General features: G+C 34.1%; 1 protein-coding gene, 1 long non-coding RNA gene and 1 other non-coding gene across 3 annotated transcripts; 2 read left to right on the top strand and 1 right to left on the bottom strand.

Moving 5' to 3' along the window:
• Positions 1-1,900: 1,900 nt before the first annotated feature.
• LOC147522617 (uncharacterized) lies at positions 1,901-3,331 on the top strand. Its single transcript, XM_086594382.1, has one exon. It carries the CDS (start codon positions 2,629-2,631, stop codon positions 3,130-3,132), a length of 504 nt encoding a protein of 167 aa, XP_086450508.1. The 5' UTR covers positions 1,901-2,628; the 3' UTR covers positions 3,133-3,331.
• A 17,377-nt stretch (positions 3,332-20,708) lies between these two features.
• Positions 20,709-23,044, top strand: LOC147522616 (uncharacterized). Its single transcript, XR_015195473.1, has 2 exons — positions 20,709-22,024; positions 22,368-23,044. It is a non-coding gene; the product is annotated as an uncharacterized LOC147522616 (long non-coding RNA).
• Positions 23,045-23,475: 431 nt separating this feature from the next.
• LOC147522615 (small nucleolar RNA snoR137) lies at positions 23,476-23,616 on the bottom strand. The gene has a single exon (XR_015206384.1). It is a non-coding gene; the product is annotated as a small nucleolar RNA snoR137 (small nucleolar RNA).
• Positions 23,617-26,183: the final 2,567 nt, after the last annotated feature.

Raw genomic sequence — 26,183 nt, 5'->3', positions numbered from 1 at the left:
CACATGAGTTCCCACTGATTAATCATTAATCATAAACGGTATGAAGGACTAAACTAATGATTAATCGGGTCTATAGTTTAGGAGTTTGAAATTACTGGAATTCCAAATTTCGAACAAAATTTGAAATTTGTATAATTTTTACCCTTACGTAATTGTTTTAAGTTCTTTAAGAACCAAAATATTCAGCAGAATTCTAAGATTCCGTTCCAAATCACAAACTATCGTCAGGTCACAGTATCATACTATATTCTCAGCGTTAGTGGTGACTTCGGATCGGATAAAGGGTTTACGGAAAAATTTCCAATTTTTTTTTCGATGGCAATATCTTTTTCAAATCCAATCTAATCATTTTTTCAAATTCAAAAAAATTTGAAAAATCAGAAAATTTTCAGAAATTTCATAATCCGCAAAATATAGAAGTAAATCGGAAATTTGAATTATATAATTGGATTCTTTTTTAGAATAACAAATTTTTATCCAATTAATACATTCATTTAGCAATCATTTTGAAATATATTAATTCAGTAAACAACTTAGACCTTTTAACACGTTCATTCAGAAAAAAAATTCTTTATGTTAATGCATTAATTCAGTAAATAGGAATGTGGGATAAATTTATACATGTACTAGAATGACAATATTAATTTCTTGAAGTTGTGAAAGAAAGAATGTTCTATTTCTCTAGAGTTTTTATTTGGTCTTTAAACTATATATAGTTTTAATTTAGTAACTATATGAAATAGACCGCTAGCTATATATTAAAAATTCGAAAATTAATCGGAAATCGGATAGGATCCGATTTTGATTTTGAAAACAAATCCAATTCCGTTTAAATTATTTTTTGGAAAAATCGGATATCAAAATTTCAAATATCGGAATACAAATATTATTGTCAAATTCGAAAAAATATCCGAACGAAATTTAGAAAAATTGAATTTTCAAAAAAAAAAAAATTTATCAAAGAAAACCACTCATCAAAAATCATTTAGAAAGTTATGAAATTATCCAAAACCCTCGATCCGGCCGTTTTTTTAATTTCTCAAGCCGACCGACCGATACAATTTTTATTTTTCTTTTTTTTACATCAGTTTAAAACTCAGACATATTCAAACCTGAGTAATAATTTTTGTATAAGTCAAAATTTAAAATCTTGCTCCACCATCATTGAATTTGTTCTTCCATCCACAAAAAAAATTAGTCCTTAGTTCATTTTATATTATCGTTTTTAAAGGAAGAAGTTCATTTTATAAAGAAGAAACATAATAGTTTTGGTTAAAAATTTGGAGTTGTTAAAAGGTTGTAATATCATAAATTATCCCCAATAGATTTAAACAAATTAATATTATATGAATATAAGTGATTGAGAACTTTGTATATGGAAATGAAAATATTGGCTTTTGAACAAGTGATGGAATTTGAGATTATAAATGGATCCGATTTTGAAAACAAATCCAATTTTAGACGTTTGTGAAAAAAATTAATTTTTTAAGTGAGAAAAGAAATTGAAAAATAAGTTATGAACTTTGGATATCAAAATTTCAAATATCGGAATATAAAATATTATTGTCAAATTAAATTCAAAAAATATTTTAATTGAAAATATTTAACAAAGAGTTGAATGATTATGAAATTTAGAAAAATTGAATTTTCAAAAAAAAAAACAAAGGCACTCTTAGTCAGCGTAGTAAAATATCAAATTCTTGTGCCAAGGCCTAATTAAATCCAATGCCATGGAGGTCTGTAGGACAGGCAGTCGTCGTTAGGGTATGGCACAAATTTTTCCTATTTAAATTTAGCACATGTCATTTGTTGTAGCTTTAGCAAGCGTGCCATACTGCCACCGAATCAATTTATTCCACAACAATAAAAGGATTCTTTCTCCATAATACCACGTCGGCAAAATCATAATTTTGTTGTGAAGTAGAATAGTAGATACAAAAACAGAAGCTGTTGAAAAATGACTAAATTTACCATCCCAAAGGCTGTTTCTTTCCAAACTCGTGTAGCACCTATACAAGATCTTAAATAGGGTTAGGTGTAGCAGGCCAGTTGAGCAGGTAGCTCCAAATCCCCGATATATCGGCCCCCTATATTCCCTCCAATCCAAGTGACCAATTTCTCATCCCAGTTTTAGACATTATCTCAAAACCCAAAAATCCCTTGTGTCGTTTTCCCAAGATATCTACCTTCACAAAAGACCCGTGACTACCCAACCATCAATGACTACGACTGCCTCAAATATCTCACGAGAAGATAAAAATGAGAGAAATGGGCAGCACCCACTGTCCATTGATTGTGAAACGCACCACCTCGGGTTTGGCTCCACATCAACTTTATTTTTAAACCTTTCTTTTTTGTGCCTAGCCTCATCCAATTTTTTAGCTTTTTCTTTAAATTTCGTTCGGCACCATTCCGGATCTCTCTCCCTCATAAATTAATAATGAATGAATAGACCTTTTCCTTCTCTCTCATTCTTTATCTCTTTGTTTTGACCGGTGCACTCCCATCCCCCCATACTTCTCCCTCTATATAATCCCTTTGTCACCCCCACTCTCTTTCCTCAAGGCACCCTTTCGTCTTTCTACTCTTTTACTAGTACTATACTTTTCTTTCTCCACGTCCATTATTATGGCAGAAACCATATCACTAAAACGCCTTAGAGAAGATGATGATGAAGAAGAAGTTGAGTCCAAGAGACATAACTCTTCTTCCTCTTCTTCTAGTTATAACCAAATTCTTTCACTTCTTGAAGAAGATGAAGAAGAGCCAACCCAAGATCTTTCTTCTCTTATAACCACTCTTCAGCAAGAAATTTCTTCTGACCATGTTACCGAACAAAATTTAGAAACTACCACCCCTACTAGCTTAAGTGTTTCACCTTCTTTCAAAGATTCTTCTTCAGAAGATGAAGGAGAGAAAGAAAGGGTTATTAGACATTTACTTGAAGCTTCTGATGATGAGCTTGGTATTCCAAATAGTGATGACGTCAGAGTAAATGAAGAAGAAGAAGAATGTTATGGGGTTGATGGTGGTAGCGGGAGTTTTGAGTTTGCTTTGTGCGATGGGTTGTGGGAATTTGAGGATGAAACTGCTAACTATTATACTTTGTTACAGTCTGAACTGTTTCTTTAGCTCAAAGTGTTAATGGGAGGGTTGGAGGGAAATATTATGAAAACTTTAGGGAGGGAAAAGGAAATTAGGAGAAAATGAAGGGAGTTTTGTAGGAATTTTGGTTTTTTCTATTTTCATTTTGTAAAAATATCAGAACTCCCTTTTGTTCCGTTAGTTAATTGACATTTTGGAAAGGAAAGTAAATCTTCAATTCTTCAAACGTTATGGTGCATTAGTGCTTGTTTAATACCCACTCAACTTACTGTGTATTTGTTCAAATTTCGCCCACCTTATTTGCAGATTTTTTAGTGTAATACAAATTAGTGAAATTACAATACACTCGGACATTGAAGTGGGGCATACTAGTGATATCACACTTTGGAGTGGAGCAAACTCTTTTGCTGTTTAACCCTTTACGCTTTATAGATTTGGCCTGGATTTTAGGATCTACATAATTACATTTACTTCTAAAAGTCAACTGTGGATTTATATTCACCTTCATTTCTTATTGAACCTTAGAAAGTCAGAAGCTCTGCTGGGTAAAGATCATAAATTGGTCCTGTGTCAAAATTCCACGGTTAGCCAAAACTACGAAACCTTTAATTTGTAAATCAGAAGTAATTGATCCGATATGATCATATATTTTGGCATTGCCAAACAACTGAACAAGTTAAAAAGGGGATATGTTGGGCAATCTTTGGGCGTTTCGACAATGGCGTTATACATTTGGTAATGGACAAACGTTTTTTACCTATTGGAGACCGTTTTATTTTATTAAAGAGGTAGAAAACAGATCTTCCTTTGGACAATCAAGCTTTTCTTGTGAAAACGACATACGAATGATTCCACACTTAAGATGTAAGAGGCCCTTCAGTCCTTCACATCTTCAACAACGATAGACGTAAACCAATAGCTAGGCTGTCTATTAACTTGGAGAAAGGGGCAGGTATTTTGGGATGTTTGAAGGGGTCAAGGGAGTCTTTTGATTTATGAAAAATAATGTTTAACTTTATCACTTATAGTTCATTCATTGAGATTATTGAGATTTAAGTAGATTTTTCCGAATTCTAATTCAATATTTTTCTAAATTTGGCCGTGATATTTGTATTCCGATATCTAATTTTATTAAAAAATAATTGGATTTGGATGTGTTTTCAAAATCCGATCCGATTCGATTTTCGATTAATTTCTGAATTTTTAATATATAGTGGTCTATTTTATATCGTTACTAAATTAAAACTATAGATAGTTTACAAGCCAAATAAAAATCTTAGAGAAATAGAATATTGTCTCTCATAATTTCAAAAAATCAATATTGTCATTCTAGTACATGTTTAATTTTTTCCATCTTTTTATTTACTGCATTAACATGAATAAAAAACTTGTTGAATAAACGTGTTAAAAAGTCTAACTTGTTTACTGAATTAATACATTTTTAAAATGATGCTAAATGAATATATTAACTGGATAAAAAATAATTATCCTAAAAGAAAATCCGATTATATAATTTAAATTTCTAATTTATTTCTGTATTTTGCAGATTTTGAAATTTTCAAAAAAATTCTAATTTTCTGAATTTTTTGAATTCGAAAAAAAAATTATCATCCAAAAAATAATTAAATTGGATTTGAAAAGAATATTACCGTCTAAAAATAATTGAAAATTTTTCTGAAAACCATCTATCCAATCCGATCCGACATCACCCTATATTTAAGATTTTGAGTGAAAAAGAATTGAACTAAACAATAGAATTTTAAGACGAGTGTAGAAATAACACCAACTCATTAAAATATTCAAGATGAGAAATTATTATAGAGATCACTTTTACCGAAAACCCCTGCATAAATACTGTATTACTATAACTGTATAACCCCAAGGTTTGTAATGGACAGAAAAATAAAGCAGTTTTCAGTCTTTCCGCAGAAAAGAAAGATACATAGTATCCAACGTCATTATGCCCTATAATACTCAGAGATACGGGTAATAAGGTCCCACCTTAGCTCGACATCCGTGCTGCCTCGTTCGGTCCCCTCTGTCTCATACTCACTGAATGCTCCAACCCTCCAAGTTACTGTCGCCCTTCGTGATACAGATTCATGTCGGCCATCAAATTTCACACATACATACATTGCATGATCTCTCATACACTCATAGTGGATACTGGATACTCTGGAGTCTGGACCATCATTAAATTAAAGATTTCAAAAGTGAACAAGAATTCAGGACATTTAAAATTAAGTTGGTATTGCTGGTTCCAATATATATAAGAATCTATGTTTCAGCGGCGGAGCCAGGAAATTGAGTCAGTAGAGCCAACCCCGACCCACCATATTTACATTCTTTGTCCAACACAAATCACACGTAGAGAACCATATCTAAAATACTTTAAAGAACGCGACTGTTAGCTACCGTCCCACAACAGTAGTTTATTAATTTTTTATGTAACTCTTGGTTACTTCGTCATTTGTTATTTGCCCCTCTATTTTTTATTTATTTACCTAATTTCAAGATCTAAAAAGAAAAAGTTGTTGGGATACATGGACATGTGGAAAAGAGAAATGATAGGATGAGAGGAGATAGAAAAACGTGCATAGCACGTGCACCATTCTAGTATATATATATATATATGACTAAGAAAAAAAAATAACAATTCGAATACAATCAATATTACCAGTCTTTTAAAAAAAATAATATTATTACTTCTCAAGACTAAAACTTGATTTGCTATACACAGATGTACAAAATCCTAATTTCAAAAGTAAAATTTTTGATATAACTCATTGTATTTAGTATTTAACATGCTTCACCTGTGTACACAAGCAACAATAATGAAATTCAGTTCTATTTCCCTTTAAATGAAAACAGCTTCAGTGTTTAAACTGTATATATAGTAAGTACTTTGGAGGAATTTTGTAGAAAGTCAGATTTTGTTTTTTTGTTTTTGTGTATAGGGATGTCCAGTGTGTATAGAATGTCCAGAGATTGATGTCCAGCCTTGACCCGACCATTCCGTATTTCTCAAGCCACCGAATTGTGTTGTTTTCTATTTTGTAAACTTTATATAAACAATTGTAATTTTTTTAGAATTCAATCAAGTAAATATACACTGAATTAAATTGAATTCTCTGGTTCTACATGGTATCCGAGCCAAACCATTGAAATCCGCTATATTGAATCCTTAAATCTTAAACCCATTATTGAATCCTTAAATCTTAAACCCCTCTCACAAAGTTTTATTTTTTATTTTCTTCAAAAACCTAAATTGTTTGTTTTTTTTCTTCAATGGCTGAATCTGACAACAATTCTTCAAGCATCATTCATCACCACTACACCCCACAAGACAACTCAGCGTTCCCAAAAACTGTTCCATTAGATGAGTCCAACTATACCATCAGGGCTCCTCTCATGCGGATGCGGATTGGAGCAATGGGAAAGCTTGGTTATTTGACTGGTGCAAAGGTTGAACCGCTTATGAATTCGTCCGAATATGAAGTTTGGGCAACAAATAATGAAAAGGTAAAAAGCTGACTTATTGATTCTATGGAAATTTCTCTTATGAACTATTATATTCGTCTTCCTACTGCAAAAGATATTTGGGAGGCTATGGAGAAGACCTTCTATGATGACTCTGATGAAACTCAAATTTTTGAATTGAATACAAAGTGTTTTGAAGCGAAGCAGAATGGGAGACTTATTCCTTCCAATTACAACGAATTGGTGGCTATGTTCCAGGAGATTGATCAGAGGGTGACCCCCCAGAATAACAGTGTTGAAGCTGTAGTCCATGAAACGTCCATGATGTCCAGAATTATGTGTTCATATGTTTTTACGTGGCCTAGATTAGGAGTATGATCAGGTGCGTGGAGAGATCCTTCGGAAAGAACCTAAATTTTCCTTGGAATAAAGCTATGCTTACATTCGTAAGGTACAATCTTAGAAACAGGCTATGGGGCGCTCTGTATCAACTGGATCATCTGTCTTGGCAGTTCATAGCAAGACAACTCCTCTAATTTTTTCTGGTCCTCCACGCCATCCTAAAGGTAAATCAAATCTATGGGCAGATAAAAAGTGTGGTGTTTGCGGAGATTTGGGTCATAGCAAAGAGAGATGTTATGAAGTGATTTGGTTATCCTGATTGGTGGGACTTCTCAAAGAGGCCACAAAAGAATTTAAGCAAGGCCGCCATTGCTAATGTTGTGAATGGAGACAATGCTTTGGCTAATGTCGCGCAATCAAATATGAATGGTAAGGTTATTTCGAATAATACATGGATAATTGATTCAGGTGCATCTGACCATATGACAAATGACCCTAACCTTGTGAAAAGTCTTAGACCTTCACCTCAGACCGCTGTTTCTACTGCTGATGGTACTCCAACTCCGGTTAGCGAAGAAGGGTCTATTGAGTTATCTAAAACCCTCACTCTTGAATATGTCTTAGTTGTTCCATCCCTTGCTTATAACCTATTGTTTGTTTGTCAAATTATCCTCGCACTTGCATGTACTGTGACATTCTATCCATCTTTCTGTGTTTTTTAGGACATTCTGACTCGACAGATTCTTGGTTATGGCATTAGAAAGGGGAAATTGTACTACTTGGACTTGACAGAAACTGGCGAGAAACAAAAGAATTTTCTGGGTCAAGCTAATCAGGTTAATAGGGTCGAGAATGCAAAAGAAGTTGTGTGGTTATGGCATCGTAGGTTAGGTCATCTATCTTTTAGTTATTTGAAGAGGTTGCAACCTCAATTATTTTCAGTTGTTAGTGAGTCTGAGTTTCATTGTGACATTTGTGAACTGGCCAAGAGCCACCGTATTTCATATTCACCAAGTATTAATAGATGTCATGTTCCTTTTATGAAAATTCATTCTGATGTTTATGGTCCTGCCAAAGTTTCTTCATTTTCTAGAACTAGATATTATGTGACTTTTATTGATGATTGCACTCGCATGACGTGGGTGTCGTTACTGAAAAACAAAAGTGATGTATATGGGATATTTACTGATTTTTACAAAATGGTGGCGACGCAGTATCAACAATCTATCAGGGTCTTTCAGTCTAATAATAGTGGAGAATTTGTGAATGGCCTAATGTCTGAATTTTGCCGATTAATTGGAATTCGTCATCAAACCTCCAATTCTGGTACCCCCCCAACAAAATAGTTTAGCCGAACGGAAGAACATGCAATTGTTGGAGGTTGTTCGTGCTTCCTTGTTTGGCATAAATGTACCTCGATCCCATTGGGGTGAAGTAGTGAAATCAATAGCCTATGTTATCAACCGTACTCCCTCACGGGTAATTGAGTTCTAGGATCTTTATCAGAAACTCCATACACTTTTGTTCATCCCATCTATGCCTAACTTGGAGCCTAGGGTGTTTGGATGTACAACTTATATTCATATCCCACAACCAGAATGAAGTAAACTTGATCCTCATGCAAAGAAGTGTATTTTTGTGGGTTATACTGAGTTTCAGAAGGGGTATAGGTGTTATGATCCGATTAATGCCAAGATGTATATATCTCTTGATGTCTCATTCTATGAATCAGACCCATATTACTCAGGGAGAGTTTCCCAGACTTCCCTTCAAGGGGAGAGTGGCGGTGAAGGGAATCATGATGTCTTTGGAGAATCGGAACACTTGGAGGAACGATTTGAAGTTCTGGCGGCGAGAAATTGATCCACATGCAAGAGAGAGACGAAAGCACATGATCCGGATGTATCTGAAACTGTAGTACACGACATTTCCCCTTCTACATCAATAACTGAATATCTCGATCAGAATGCTCCGCCTCAAGTACCTCCTATAACCTTTAATGAGTCTGTTGGGGTAGAAAGTCTTGAACCTAGACAATCACAAAGAGTTAGTAAGGGAGTTCCTAAGAAACAATATGAACCAGACATCAAAGCCAATGCTAAATACCCTATAGCTAACTCTATGTCTAACCATAGCCTTTCTGAAACCCATACACTTGTCATAAATCAATTGTCTACTGTATATATTCCTAGTAACGTGTAGGATGCTTTGAAAGATTTAAAATGGAAAAAAACAATGAATGAAGAATTGGAAGGCCTTCAAAAGAATGTAACATGGGAGGTAGTTGATATGCTTGTTGGAATAAAGACTGTTGGATGTCGTTGGGTGTTTACCGTGAAGCTTAATGCAGATAGAACTATTGATAGATATAAGGTGAGATTGGTTGCCAAGGGATACACACAGCGTTATGGAATTGATTACGAGGAGACTTTCGCACCTGTAGCGAAAAACAATACAGTCCGGATTTTAATTTCACTTGCAGCAAATAGAGATTGGCCCTTGCACCAACTTGATGTGAAGAATGCATTCCTGAATGGGAACTTGGAGGAGGAAGTATACATGGATATGCCTCCAGGTGTGAAGAACCATCCTAAAGATGTTAGAAAGGTGTATAAACTGAAGAAGGCTTTGTATGGCCTGAAACAGTCTCCAAGAGCTTGGTTTGGAAGACTTACATAGTCAATGAAAGTTTTTGGGTACAAACAGAGCAATTCTGACCATACCTTGTTTATCAAACACAAGGATGGTAAGATTACATCTCTAATTGTGTATGTTAATGATATGATCGTTACAGGAGATGATCCGAAGGAAATAAATGAATTGCAGAAGTATTTGTCGAAGGAATTTGAAATGAAGGATCTAGGACAACTGAAGTATTTTCTGGGTATTGAAGTTACAAGGTTTAAAAAGGGGATTTCACTCTCACAGAGGAAGTATGTCCTTGATTTGCTTGCTGAAACCGGGATGTTGGATTGCAAACCCGATGGGGAGACACCCATTGAGATGAATCACGAGCTTCGCCATTCATTCGACCAAGTTCCTACTTGATAAAAGCGGTATCGGCGTCTTGTAGGAAGGTTTATCTATCTATCTCATACTAGACCTGATATTGTTTATCTTTGTGAGTGTGGTTAGTCAATTTATGCATTGTCCTAGTGAAGAACATATGGATGCATCTTTTCAGATATCTTGAAGTTTTGAAAAAAGCACCGCAAAGGTTTACTATTTGGAAAGTATGATGCATTGGATATTGTTGGATACACGTCTGCAGATTAGGGTGATAAAAATGATAGACGGTCTACATCAAGATATTTCACTTTTGTCGGTGGAAATCTTGTCACTTGGCGTAGTAAAGAAGCGTAAAGTTGTTGCCGATCGAGTCGGTTTTCAATTTCGAGGTATGGCACGGGGAGTATGTGAATTGTTATGGATTAAATCTTGTCTTTATGGAATTGGGCTTCGAACTTTAAAAACCTATGGATTTACTTTGTGATAATAAAGCCGCCATTCAAATTGCACATAATCCAGTTCAGCATGATAGGACAAAACATGTGGAGGTTGATCGTCATTTTATTAAAGAAAATCTTGATAGGAAGGTTATTCATTTTCTGTTTGTAACCTCTGAGGAGCAATTATCTGATGTTCTTACCAAAGGTGTATCCCACAAGGTGTTTGACAGCTCAGTTGACAAGTTGGGCATGATTGACATCTATGCACCAACTTTAGGGAGTGAAAGTCAGTATTCTCGGCTTTATTGTATAGAATTGCGACCGATATAGTGAGTATAGAGCACGACCCGTTCTCAGACGTTCGGGATGTCCAGTAGATTGAGCGCGACCCTCGCCCCGTGTTTCTCAAGCCACTGAATTGTGTTGTTTCCTATTTTGTAAACTCTATATAAACAATTGTAATTTCTTTAGAATTCAATCAAGTAAATATACACTGAATTAAATTGAATCCTTTGGTTCTACAAATCTAAGTATCCAACTGGAAAGAATCAACTAACAGTGAGTAAGCTTGGATTAATACAAGCTGAGGTTATATACACCAAACTTGAGATCACCTGAGAATAACAATCATGCATATGGATTAAAAAAAATTACATATGAAACTCCACGACCAACACACCAAAATAAGAGAGATTCTCATTAAAACAGACTTCAAAACCTAAAACCGTTTTCACAAATATAGTATATATGCTAATAAACTGTGGCCCTAATAGTTACTACGTTTTGTAATGACCCCTTCAATAAGAATATAATTTACGCTAGGAAAATCTTTACTGAGATGAAAGAAAACTGAAAATAAAATCGTGTAATGATGTTAATTGTTTGAAAAAAAACACACGAGTAAGCTAGTGGCTTAGTAGAAATCCAGAGTGATCAACGACAAATTGTTGTGTGTGTGTGTTTATTTATTTATTTTTTTTATTGTTTGTTTGGGCCTTTTTTTTTTTGGGGTTGAGTACAATGATTAAATCTCAAGTGATAACTATTTATAATTTTTTTTATAGAATGTTGAGGGTATGCCAGGGTGTACCCTGGCTCCGCCACTGTCTATGTCTATGGTCCTCCATAATGAGATTTGAGGATCGAAAATTAAAATGATTTTATTTCATTGTGTAAAACTATTACAAAGTTCTCTTATATAATATTTTACAATTGACTGCTTTCATATTTTTGAACAAAACTAAATAACATAATCTAAACAGACTAATTAACTTAAGCTGAGCTGTCCAATTCTGTTGAGGATTCATTGACCTTCATGACTCTTTGAGTTTGTTGTTTCTCTTATACACCCCCTCAAACTGAAGGGAGAGGATTGGAATGACAGTTTTTCTTTAAGTAGTTTGAATATTGTAAAAGACAAAACTTTTGTAAAAATATCAGCTAATTGATCCAAGGTGTAGAGATATCTAACATATATCAAGTAACTTAGTAGTTACCATTTCCTGGACAAAATGATAATCCACTTCTACATGCTTAGTTCTTGCATGATAAATTGGATTTGCAGAGAGTGCTATTGCACTGATATTTCCACAAAAGACAAGTGGAGGTTTGTGTAGTGTGTAATTGAGATCCCTGAGCAAAATGCACATCCATGAAATTTCTGTAGCAGTTTGAGCAAGGGCTCGGTATTCAGCTTCTGTTGAAGATCTGGCTACAGTTTGTTGTTTCTTAGCACACCAACTAATAATATTAGACCCCATGTAAATACATAAACTTGTAGTAGACCATCTATCAACTGGGCACCCAGCCTAATCTACATCTGTGTATGCACAAATCTCTTGTGAAACTCTTCTTGAAAATAAGACCATCATGTATTGTTCCCTTCAAATACCTCAGACTTCTCTTGGCTACAGTTAAGCGTTGAACTCTAGGAGAATGCATATACTAACACACCTGATTCACACTAAAAGATATGTTTGGTCTAGTCTAAGTTAAATATTGCAAATTGCAATGCACCTACTATAGATTTGTATTCACTGGGATCAGCAAGAAGTGGAGTAGAAAGAGGATCAAGTTTTGTTGTGGAACAAGCTGAGTTGTAGGGTTTTGCATCTTTCATATTTGTTTTCTTGAGAAGATCAAAAGTATATTTTGTTTAGGATATGAACATGGACGTTTTGTCTCTATGAATTTCAAGACCTAGAAAGTAGTTTAGGTCACCAAGTTCTTTCATGGTGAATGATGATTTTAATTCAGCAATGACATGATTACAGGCAGAAATAGAATTTCCAGTAATTATTTTGTCATCAACATAAACAAGAAGAAGAATGATAGTGGATTTTTTTTTTTTTTTTTTTTTTTTTTTTTTTTTTATGAAAAGAGAGAAGTCAGCTTTAGAAAAATGAAAACCAAGACCATAGAATGCATGTGAGTTTTTCATACCAAGCACGAGGTGCTTGTTTCAGACCATAAAGAGACTTGTGAAGTTTGCAAACATAATGTGGTTTAGTGGGATCAACAAAACCAAGAGGTTGGACCATGTATTTTTAGATTTCCATGAAGAAAAACATTACTAACATCAAGTTGTTTCAGTGGCCAATCATATTGAAGAGCAATGGATAAGATGATCTTGATTGTTGCAGGTTTGGCCACAAGGCTAAAGGTTTCTTAGAAGTATATGCATTTTTGTTGATGATACCCCTTAGCTACAAGTCTAGCTTTGTGTTTATCAATGGTACTGTCAGGTTTGTATTTGATCCTAAACACCTATTTATTTCCAACAAGGTTCATGTAGGTGTAGTTGGTAGTGTTTCTAGTTCAATGATGAGAGATGTTGGTAAAGGATATTTTGAGGGTTTTGAGGGAGTAAAAATGACCTTGGGTTTAGAAATACCATTTCGAGACCTTGTTGTCATAGAATGAGTTATTGGCATAGGTGGATGTTGTGTAACTTGGAGAGATTCTATTGTTTCTCTACTCCCTGACTCTTAAGCATTGTCAGAAAAGAGATAATGGGAAGGAGAATGAATTTCATTTGAAGTAGTTTGATGGTCTGACAAAGAAATATTTAAGGGAGCTAGATTGATTTTGAGTTTGATGAATAGGTGTTGTTATTATTGTTGGAGACAGGGGTGATGGTTGATCAAAAGTAATAGGTGAAAAATTATTTGGGAATTCATGTTGTTGGTTTTCCAGAGGAGTAGAAGATGGTGGAGGTATAGAAGAATTAGTTGTAGAGGAAATAGGTGAAGAGTAGAACAAAGGAATGTTAACTGCTAATGAGGATTGAGTTGGATTTTGAGTTGTTTTTGTGAGTGATTGGGTTTTGAATAGGACTTCATCTTCATTAAAGATGACATGTCTTGAGAGAGATATTCTGTTATTAGTAAGGTCTAAGCATTTGTATCCTTTTGATGTAGTGATATACCCTAAAAAAACATAGGGTTTGGATTTGAATTCAAGTTTGTTTTTGACATATGGCTTGAGCCATGGATAACAGGTGCAACCAAAAGCTTTTAGAAAAGGATAGTTTGGTTGTTGGTTGTAAAGTTTTTGGTAGGGAGACATGTTTTGTAAGGTTTTAGAAGAAAGTATGTTTATTAAGTAAATAGTAATTTGAAAATTTTTAACCCAATACACCATGGGAACACCAGAATGAGCCATTAAGGATCTTGTTGTCTCTACAATGTGGCAGTGTTTTCTTTCAACCACCCCATTTTGTTGTGGAGTGTGTGGGCATGAAAAGAGGTGTGTTATTCCACATGATTGAAGAAAATGTTCAAATCTATGACTTATGAATTCACCACCAAAATTAGTTCTAATAGACTTTATTCTTGTGTCAAAGAAGTTTTGTACATTGTTTTTTAACACAGAGAAAACATCTGAAAATTGAGATTTATTACAAATGGGGTAAAACCAACATAACCTAAACCAGTCATCAACAAGACTAATATAAAACTTAAATCCTGAAACAAATGAAATGGGAGAAGGTCCCCACAAGTTGAGAGTTGACAAATGGAAGCTTGTGACTCTTGCCAAGTTGGCAAAAGGAGCAGAAATTTGAAAGCTGTGGAGGGCCTCCAAAAGTGAGCTTGTGTGCATTTAGAACTTGGCTGAGCAAGATGTCCCAATCTCATGTGCCACAGTGAAGAAGATGTTTTATTGCAAATGAAAGTTGTAGGAATTTGATTATTTTTTATGCATGACTTGAAAGAGATAGGATAGAGGCCACCCTTAGTGTGTCCTTCGAAAAGAATCCTTTGTGATGTAAGATCCTTCACAAAGAAAGATGTGGGAGTAAATGTGATAGAGCAATGATTATCTATGACAAATTTGTGAACAAATAATAGATTGTGTGCTATACTAGGAACATGTAATATGTCTTTTAACTAGAAACTAGATAATGGTGTGTGTATAAAAGTAAAACCAGTGTGTTTGATTTGCTTACATTCACCATTGCCAACGAGCACTTTGTCAGTTCCATTGTAATCTGAGTGCAAGGAAAGATTAGATAAGTTTGAGGTCATGTTATTTGTAGCTCTTGAATAAGCAATCCAAACTTGATCATTATACTGATATGAAGAGGTTGCCATGGCTGCAAGTCGTGGTGGAGGGATTGTTCCAAAGAAAGCATAATTCATTTCTATTATAGCAGTCAACAACTAAATGGCACACTTTACTGCAGATCTGACATATAAGTCTGTTACCATTTCCATTGAAAGAGTTGCCACTATAACTGAAATTCTCATTTGATGAAGAAGAACTTGCATTGTTATAATTTGATCCATTGTTGTAATTTGATCCATTTCCATAATATGATGAGTTGTGATTTCCATTACTGTTGCCATAATTTCCTCTATAACCAATTCTACCACAATTCCTTCCTATATTACAATTACCATTACCTCTGCCCCTTTGATAATTCTGACTTGTTAAAGCTTTGTTGTTGTTCTAATAATTCTGAGTATAGTGATTGTAAGATGGAATCTTCATTGAAAAGAAAGCATGAGTGGTTGGTTATGAACTAACAACTTTTTGACTATCATCCAAAGCTAAGTCCTCACTTAACAATAAACCATGTAGTTCATCTGGATTAATACCATCATTTCTCACCCTGATAGATGTAGTGAATGGTTTATAGTCTTCAATTAACCATTTTAAGATTTGATACACAAGCTCACCATCATTTATATGAGCTCCAGCAGCTGCAAGTCCATCTGCTTGAAGCTTTACTTGAGCCAAATAGTCAGTCATGCTCTTGTTTCCTTTTGTTGTCTTCTCAAAGTTTGATTTCAATTAATGAATTTAAGCTCTTGAAAACACTGAAAATATTTTCTCTAAACTCTTACAGTTGGCAAACCAACAATGTAAGGCAGTAAACTCTCTGAGATGGTTGCATCGAGCCAAATCAAGACTACTTGATCTTTCTTGTTCCATTCCACATATAATGGATTTATAGTCAAGGTCTCATTTCCACCATCATCAAGTGTATATTTTGATGAGCATTCATTTGTACCATCAATAAAACCAAGAAGGTTATTGTTTTTCACAACTAGTAAGAACAATTGTTTCCAGACAAGATAATTTTCATGATTCAACTTCACAGGAACAAGATTACTAATTTGAGGTAGGAGATGGTAAGTTTATAGCTTGTTGTTGAATTTGGGATTGAAGTTGAGCTTGTAATTGGGTAATTTGTGCGGTGAGTGTTTCGATTGTTACAACATCCATGATTTGAATATCAAATTGAATGAAGAGCAGATGATATGAAGTTTTGAATTGGTAGAAACTAATGAAATGATTTAATATTAAAAAAATAGTGCAACAAAATTGATAAATTTGATCAAATTGACTGAAAGAACGTGAAATTGAGTACCTCAATCAAAGAACAATGATTAAATGATGATGCTTATAAAGAATGAGAAAAGAACTTTATTGCGGAAGTGAAAGATTTGAATCGAAGCATTAATGGTGATTTGCTGTTAAACAAGAATGGCTCTGATACCATAATGAGATTTGAGAATAGAAAATTTAAATGATTTTATTTCATTATGTAAAACTGTTACAGAGTTCTCTTATATAGTATTTTCTTACAATTGACTATTGTCATATTCTTAAACAAAACTAAATAACTAAATCTTAACATAATCTAAACAGACTAACTAACTTAAGTTGAGCTGTCCAATTCTGCTGAGTCTTCATTGACTTTCTTGACTCTCTGAGTTTGTTGTTTCTCTTATACTCCATGCATGCTCAAAATATATCAATATAAAAAATGAATATATAGGCATCTAACTTTAGGCCAATTCACAAAAAGAGCATATAACTTCTTTTTTTAGTAAAACGGGCATCTCGATTTCAATTGTAACAATGTAGGCACTCTGTCTTGGACAAAAAAAAATTAGTACGAAAAGAAAAATTAAAAAAAAAAAAAAAAAAAAAAAAAAAAAAAAAAAAAAAAAAAAAAAAAACAAAAGAAAAAAAAAAAAATGAATATATAGACATCCAACTTTAGACCAATTCACAAAAAACTTTAGACCAATTAAAGAAATTGTACTGATCTGTTAGTTAATTTGAATGGTAGACAGAGTACCCATATTGTAACAATTGAAATCTATGATACCCATTTTGTTCAAAAAAATTGTATGCACTTTTTGTAAATTGGACTAAAGTTAGAAGCATACAAATTCATTTTCCCAAATATCAATCTATTAAAGTCTCGATAAAATCTGATATGAAGTAACTTGTTAGAGATGTATGGACAATAAGGGAATTGCGGGCATCAACACTCGAATGCAATTACGCAGTCAACCATAAACAAAATAGCATACTAGTTATAGTAAATGTTTTGTATGGTATTATAACGAATAAATATAAATTTGATATGTGATGAATCATGCACCATAAATATTCACTCGAAATACATTGGTATTTTTTATCCTTTGTTTACATTTGAGTCCGAATTTGTGGACAGATTTGTCCACAAACAATACATTTCTATTGGTCAAATCTATTTTCGGACAGTTTAACAGTTTTTTTGGGCAGTAAAATAGATTTTTCGGGCAGCCACTTTACCAATCAACAGCTGAGGTCTTGTGGACAGCAAACAGTTGCATGTCCACACACTTATTCTGTTTACATTTTAGCATAGCTAGTAAATTCGCGTTTAATATCCATTTTATACACGTTTTATATATTTTTACGTATAATATGAATAATAAGGCGAACGTTTCAAACCTAGGAATTAATACACGAATTCTATGATCCAAGCTTATAATTGCTGAATAATATAAGGTTCGTATTTTTCAAATGAAAAAAAACGTACTATAAAAGGTATGATGCAACTTCAAAATTGAAGGTTTTGAAAATCCACTTAAGTTAGAACCTTTCATACCTAAATAATATCGAAGAACTAAAGTATTAACAAGTAAATATAAATTAAAAATTGAGTTATGTATGTGTAGTTAATGAGCAATTCTGACAAATTATTATATTTTAAACTTGTAATGCAAGAAAGTGTATCCGATTTTTTTTCATATTATATGTGTATATAAGACGAATTGTATATTTGGCGTTTTTTTCGTTTTTTTTTTGTCGAATTTTAAACGTATTATTATTCAAAATTTCAAAATTTTGACAAATAATTTCCGTATCAAATTTTTGCCGTCCACGAATTTACTAGTTATGCATTTTAGTAGTGATTTCTAAGTAGTAGGACTGTATGAGTGTTGAGATTTCTCACAATTTCAACTTTTGAGAGAAGCGATATTCTTCTCCATATTAGAAGATCGCTTAATTTTGGTTAACCATGCTCCATGCATAGTTATGGATTTTGGAATTTTTGGAATTTCGACAAATTTAAAAATTGAAATTCATTAAATTTCGACTTCTATCATATTTAGAATTTAGATTAATTTCAAAATAATCAATATTTCAACTCTATATTTGAAATTCTGGTTTTTTAAAAAACCAAAATATTGGGCGGAATTCCGGGGTTTAGTTCGGAATCACGAACACGGGCTCGATGACATCTTATATGTTCATGGTCTCCTGGAGCAGCAACTGATCTTCACAATGATGCATGTTGTCCAGTGGCGACGGAATCGATTTATGAGCGCTCATTGATTTATGGTATCAGAAGTTCAGAACAGATTTTGCACCTAATTTTGGCGTGTTTGACCATTATGTGGTCTGTGCCTCTGTGGTAGCGTAGAGGTGTAAGAACAGCTGAGCAGTGGACATCGTTGGAGTGATAAAGTCATAAATATCGAACACTGGTGCACTTTCTTTAATTGGTTAAAGTCTAAAAGATTCCGAACTCTATGATGCACTAAAAGCTCAGTTCTTTCTCCAGAGTAGTAGGTTCTTTCTCCAGAGTAGTAAAGAAATAGGAACAGGCATAGCCACATTATCCGATGTATGTACGAAACCTGGATTAACAGTACACTGCTGCACTGTATGGCTGAATCATGACACCATACGCAGAGTAACGGCTTCAACACTGTGACGTTAATTGCGAGTTGTGAGACCACGGTTTTATCCATTCAAGCTAAATGGTAATGCATCATACATGAAAGTTTGACCAAATAGGGTTGTGCCACTGTGGGTCCGGTTTCTGGTATAGCCCATGGTTAAGTCTAACCCAAAACAGCCTTCATTCCGTATAGGTACTTCGGAACTTGAACCAAATGAACTATTTAATCATGCGATACCGACGTTGTTGGAAAGTCTGCGTCATAAAATACAAGAACCACATAAGATGGTTAAGCAAATTGTCTAATCTCGCAGTTTTGTAGTCGTCGCCCGTCGGCAATGGATCGATTGGGTCCGACGCTAAAAATTCTGAAACTGAAGCAATAAAGAAATTGGATTCGAAACCAAACAAATAATATTATATTTTATCCGAAACCAAACCCATTAAAATCAAAACTATAAAATCAATTAAATTCTAAATCAAATCAATTAATTTTTAACACACAATTGATAAAATCTATATAAAAATTAATTATAAATATTATTAAAATTACCATACATATTATTAAAATTACATCATATCAATTCAGTGAAGAATAAACTAAATTTTCAAAATCCAAACTATTTTTTATTGGTTTAGTTCGAATCGGTCATCGGATTATCAAACCCATTGACAACCTAGTCGTCGGCCAGTCGAGAGGCTACTTTGAAGTGAGGAAAAACCATCAAAATACCGTGTTAATTAAGCTAATTCTCCTTGTAGTGATCTCTATTAGTCAAATTTCGAATGAGACGTCAAATTGCTAGCCTTGGCGTACCGGTTGTTGTAATTAGACTAGTAGTAGTTCATTTGCAAATATTGATGGTCAAGTCCTTGTATTAATAATTAAATTCCCAAGTCCACAATATCACACACCTGATCTATAAGTCATCCAACACACCATTTTCAGTGAATTTCGTGGGGCGACTTAAGTCTTATTTGGTTCCGACTTTGTCCAAACTCCAAACACTTGGAAAAATTCTAACCAAACCTCAAACACCAAGTGTGGATAGTTTTGTAGGCCTGTAATTTAGATAGATACTCAAGAAACTTCATTAGTCAAATAGTTGTTGATAATGACAATAGACAACATGGCCCAATATGACTCAATTAGATACAGTGATCAACGGCAGAAATACTCAAATAATACGAACACTATGAATACTGGCCGTAGGTGTCGTTGATCGACAAAAGAATTGGGATAAGCTAAAAGAAGACGTGTACGGAAGGCAAAGGTGAGTGTAGCGTGGACAATGTGGCAGTTCATTTTTTTCATTTTTCTTTTTCTAGAAGTGAAGAACGTTGTCCTTTGGGCCCATGCCTATCACCTCATTTGCAAGTTGCAAAATTTGCCTTCAAAAAGTAAAGTGGCTCTTATTGCTCTCCATATCTGCTTTTAGTGTACCGCCTTAAAGGATCCACCATATACTGATATCGACAGAAGTGTATGAGTGTCTCAACTCTCAACTCACCTACAGACAGATACAGTAGATCTTTTTCTATATTCTAATAATATATTATATATTTATATTTATTGACTTAAAAAACGTGACAATCAAATTGGCAGATGATTTATAACTTCTGCTATTAAAATGTCTTCAAACTTCAAAGAAGAGTGTTTGAATCTTAAAACTGGATTAGGTCTGGTTGAATTTTTTTTTTGATGTCTATTCAGTATTAATATATGTGCAAACTGCAAACTGCAAACTGCAAACTGCAAACTGCAAAGTATAAAACTGCAAAGGAACTTAGATATCATCGCAATAAATAGAGGATACTATTTTTTTTTTATTTAGTCCATAAATAATCAAATCTTGTCGGTTGTTGTAAAAAACATACAATTCAGCTTATAGACCTATCAGTATTGTGACTTTTCTCCTATGTTATAATGTCACTTTACCAAAATTAAAACATACAATTAGCAAACAGAGTAGGCATTCAACCATGAAGAGTATAGCATAACATTCTGCGTCACTGATTTACTGCTAGACTCTGCAAATGTCGCTTACTTAGAGGTTTTGGACTTGGTGGTTTTGGACCAGGCGATTTTGGACTTGGCGGATTTGGGCCTGGTGGTGTTTTCCACCACCACCGAAACATTTGTGGATGCACTGAAAGTTCTCCGCGACACATTTAACAGCGCAAGCGCGGACGGATTGTCCGTTGCAGCTTTTTAGGCATGTGAATTCCTCCATTCTGCACTGTATCACGCATTGCTTAGGACCATCTGATGATTTGCCTTTAACATGCAGAAGAGAGTTCAAGAGCACGAATAAAGTAATCACCCTGATGAGAATGGGTAAAATGTGTGGCCATCTCTACTGTGGTATAGAGAACTTGAGTAGTTGACTAGTTGAATGATGAGTTGTGATTCGATTTCTTGGTAGTGTTTAATACTGTGATCTATTTAAGGTTTGTAAACTAAGTCGTCCTCACTGCGTCTCTAAACAGAAGCTCTTACATTTCGAAGCATGATTTTACATTGCAAATTCGCATGCGAGTGACTTCCAATTTACATATAGTTTTACTCAACACGAAACGATGACAAGAACAATTGTTTAAATGTCCAATTTGCCTAATCCTCATTAGTTATCTGTTCTCTTGAGTTATTGGAATTGAAACATCAAGCATAGGTTATGTATGAGCGGTAAAGCTGCGCAGTTGAGGTCAAGTTGGGGATACATCGCCCATTCTACCTTAGACTCTTAGAGTTAGTTCATTGTTCCCTTGACTATCGAAAAAAAAGTTCACTGTTCCCTTGGCGATAATAGAAAATGGACAATAAATAGATTCCCCTTTGCAAAGCCACAGACAACCATAATGGGCTAATTTCTTTACATTCTGATGCTGGATTGCTCTGAATTAATACTGGGGCTTGATCCAAGAAATATACCTGAAAACAAACATATTGCCCAGGGACACCTGCAGCTTAAAGACTTAGTCTATTTCGATTTTCGACAGTAAAACACCAAAAAGCACTGAATTTATATTTATATTTTTTAGACAAAATATGTTGTTCAGTCTTTCAGTATTTATCAAGGATCTAACCATTACAGAGATTGGACTTTGTGCAGCGCACTAAGTCACAAAGGTGTCTATGATGAAGGAGGAAGATCGTTTTGGATCCACAACACAGGTCCAGTTGGCTGCCTGCCTGCTTACCATACGTCTTTGGTTGATAGAGTTGGCCCTTTCATTGCTGTCGCTCTGTATTTTAACTCATAATTTAAGCTCGCCGTTTTTCATCTAAGGAAAGATCTTCCATTGGCAGGAATAACAAATGTTGATGTATAATAAAGTATTCACTTATCAGTCAAGTACACGTTAACCCATTTCGCGTAACCACAAGGCATAAATTCGATCAAAGTGTTCATTTGAACTTTGCAAAATTCGTTTTGTGAAGAGAAAGTCTTAGCTCTCATTGTTTCGGTAAATATTGCAAGCTTGTGGTCATCTACTAATATGCTATACATCTGCAGGATTTGAGAACCCTTTGAGAGTTTGTTGTGGACATGGTGGGAAGTATAACTACAACAGACACTGAATGTGAAAGAAGCTTACAGTGAATGGCACACAAATCTTACTTCGGAGCTCATGCAAAGATCAATCAATTTGCTTATAGGTGGGATGGAGTTCACCTCACTGACGTCCGCTAATAAGTTTGTATTTGATCAAAATATCTTAGCCTCGACAGATCATTCTCCAACCTCCTGATTATTCTCCACCTATTCCTTTAAAAACGGCCAGTTAAAGGCAAGTTCAGTGAATCCAACCCTCTTCTTTTCTCTTCAAACTTGGTTGTCTTTGTACTCTCTTTGTATTCACTGTTTTAGCTCTTGAAAAAGCTTCACGCAAAGATTAATAGCTTCTGAAAAGTGAGAAGATAGGACAAAAGGAAATAATACTTCTCTGGTTATGGGAAAACACTCTTTGATTCTTTCTCAATCATTTGGGTGTTAAATGATTGAATTTACCAGAGACAGGCAGAACAGGAGAAGACATGCAGTTCAAGCAAATCCTCTATCCAGAATTTACTGAGCAATCAGAATATGCACGGATCCATGAATAGCATCAGTAAATCATCAGAAATAGTATATAAATGTGTGCTATAATTTTATCATATGAATATATGACATTAACTACCATATTTTCGCCACCCTTGGCTCAGCCCCTAATTCTATATCGGTGTAACAAGGAGTTCACCATTATGAAGCAACAACTTCAGTCACAACAACCAAATCACTACATAAAACTAAGTTGAGCATCAACTACGTATAAGTAAACGCTTAGTAGTTGTTTCTTCAATTGAATGTAGCAGATCAGTCAGCTATGCTCAAAATTAAACTTTGTTCTTTACACTTTGGTTGATGCATCCGTCATAAGAGAAATTCCTGACAAACGAAATGCCTATCAAAACCGAATCCTACATTAATAATGAACCTTGCTGTTGATTGAGGCAAAGAGACTGAGAGTGATGGCAATGTTTTTGTCTATTCCTAAAGGAAACAACATCTTCTCTTGTAAAACTCTGCAAAATGTTTCTTATCATCCCTTAAAATGAAAAATATCAAATGCTAAAAAATAGACTATTGTACCAGAAGACAGGTAACAAAGTGCAATACAAAATACACAATGTTGTTTAATAATGGTAATAAATATCAATATATGCTATGGAATTGAATCATCCTTCATTGTATTTTACATAGGAGATCACCATGAAGCAACAACATCACTAAAAATAATTAAAATGTGAAAATGTCAGAGCAGACCACTTAACAACTACAGAAAAATAGATGCCTTGTAGTTGTTTCTTCACTTGAATGAAGACTTCTATAGTATGATATGCACAAAGTAAAACTTGTTTATATACGCTTTCGTTGACACGTTCATCATGATTGAAATTCCACCAGAACGCAACGCCTATCAAAAGCAATAATTCCTCAATGACTAAAAAATAACTACAACATGGTCTCATTAACTCTCTTGGATCATTAGCTAATTTCCCGTTCACACATTCCTCGTACCAAATAATATCCTACGTTGATTTTTCTAATCTAATGTTAATAGATTTCTTGCATTGTTTCTAATCCTACTCAATGCATATATATATAGTTCTCTTTTTGAACGTAAACCATTTTTCGTAGGGGCGACGTGGCTTCTTAAATGTGTTTCCATCTGTCAAAAAAGAAATATAGAAATGAGATTAAACATGAAACGTTGCAAAAGTATAAAACAAAGAGAGAAAAAGAGATGTTGTTTATCGTTGTGCTTTGTTTTGAGATTTCCCAAGGAGTGAGAGAGTTGAGGAGGCCGGAGGGAGTGTGAGACAGTGAGAGGCTAGTTTGGTTTTTATAATAAGGAGAAAACCTACTTGTTATTTTTAGGGTGTGTTTGTTAAATTTTAACTAGGAAATAAAATGGGTGGTCCACTATGGAATGGAATGGAAAGGAAATAATTTTAAATGGTATGTTAAGAATGAAATACATGGACATCTTCAAACTAAAAATTAAAAATGCTTTGTATAATCATGTTTGTTTTTCAAACTTATGGAAATGAATAATTGTATTGTTGAAGTGTATTAGTAGTAAATTCCTATTTATCTATCTTCATTTCCTTTCTTTTAACCCACAAAATTTTATTAGGGGTTAGTTAAAGGCAAAACCTTTTCCATTTGTTTCCATATGGAAATGCATGGTTCCACTGGGTAAACAAACGCGATAAAAAAATGGAAAAGGTGGACCATTTTTATTTTTTCCTTTCCTTTCTATATCATATTTTTCATAATGGCCGACGGCTTGCCCTCTGTCAAAAAGTTTGGAAGATTTTTCCTTTGGAATTGGAATTGAAAATATAATTCCAAAACTTCTGGTTTTAAGTAGTTAAAATTCACGAATATATGGAAATCTCAAGTTTCTACCCCCTATAGAAACTTACAATTCTTTGATTTTGGGGATTTGAGGTTTCTATTCCAAACAAAAAAAGTTGCCAAGCAATTTGACTCTTAATTTTTGAAATATATTATGAATTCCACCCTAAAATCACGGTTGCCAAACACACCCTTAGTTTTTTGTGAGAAACGGGCTAGGTTAAGGTTTTATGGGCTCAAGGGGCGTGGTAGGGGTGTCAATAGGCTTCGATAACCGACCCGAATCTTTGGTTTGTTATTCACTGACCCGAAACCAAACCGGACCGAATTGATAAGATATTGGTTTGGTTTCAACCTTTCGGGTTTTCTCTCCACCGAACCAATAAGATGACATTTTAGTAATATTTATAATTAATTTTTTATATGTTTATCAATTGTGTGGTTGAAATTAATTGATTTAATTTAGAATTTAATTAATTTAATAGTTTTCGGTTCGGGTTGGTTTGATTCAATTTCGGATGACATATAATATTAGCATTTTAGTTTGGTTTCAGGTTCCCAAGTTTCTTATCGGTTCTGGTCGGATTTTCCATAACCCTACACAAACTGAGCATGGATAATCCTGGTTCGTTTGGTTGGTAGTGAAATTGAGGCTCGTATGTTAAAGCAAGGCCCAAAATATCGCCGATATATATCGTTTTTTTGGTACACCGATATGGATATATTTGATATATCTCAACCGAATATTGAATCTTTTTTTTCCCGATATATATCATAATTTCTGATATAACGATATATATCGACCGATATATATATGATATATCCGATATAAATTGTTGATTTTGACCGATATTATTGATTTTGACTAAATATTGTTAACTTTGACCGATATATTGACAATATTTCCAATATAATCAATGATATTTATGATATATCGACATACAAAACAAAATTTTGGCTGGTCAACAAAAAATAGATATTTCCGATATATATCGGTCTTTTGGTACATCAAAATATTCACCGAATTCGATATTTTGAGCCTTGTGTTAAAGGCCTAAATTTCGTCCTGCAATGGAATCCGTATCTCCAAATCTCCAATACATACACAATACTAGCCATTTTAGCCATCCTATGGCGGTTTTTACATAGATAGCTAAAGACTCAAAAGCCTAAAATTCACTTGAATAAATAATATATTTATATTGATAGATCGGGGTGATGTGGCTTCTTGGGAGCATTCTCACCAAACTTGAGAATTATTGGTTTTCAAAATCATCAAATGCGATAAAAATGGAAATACTAATCATCGAACAAAAAATAAAGTTGTCCATTAACACAAATACCATAAATAGTTATTAATTGACTTAAATCCTGCTAGTTAGAAATTCTTACGCCAATATCATTTGAATCTTGTTTCAAACTACTAAG

This window comes from Coptis chinensis, chromosome 1, assembly GCF_015680905.1.
Source record: "Coptis chinensis isolate HL-2020 chromosome 1, ASM1568090v1, whole genome shotgun sequence".
In the NCBI taxonomy this organism is placed as follows: Eukaryota; Viridiplantae; Streptophyta; class Magnoliopsida; order Ranunculales; family Ranunculaceae; genus Coptis; species Coptis chinensis.
Note: the sequence above shows the minus strand (reverse complement) of the source record. Positions and strands in the feature narration are given on the sequence as shown.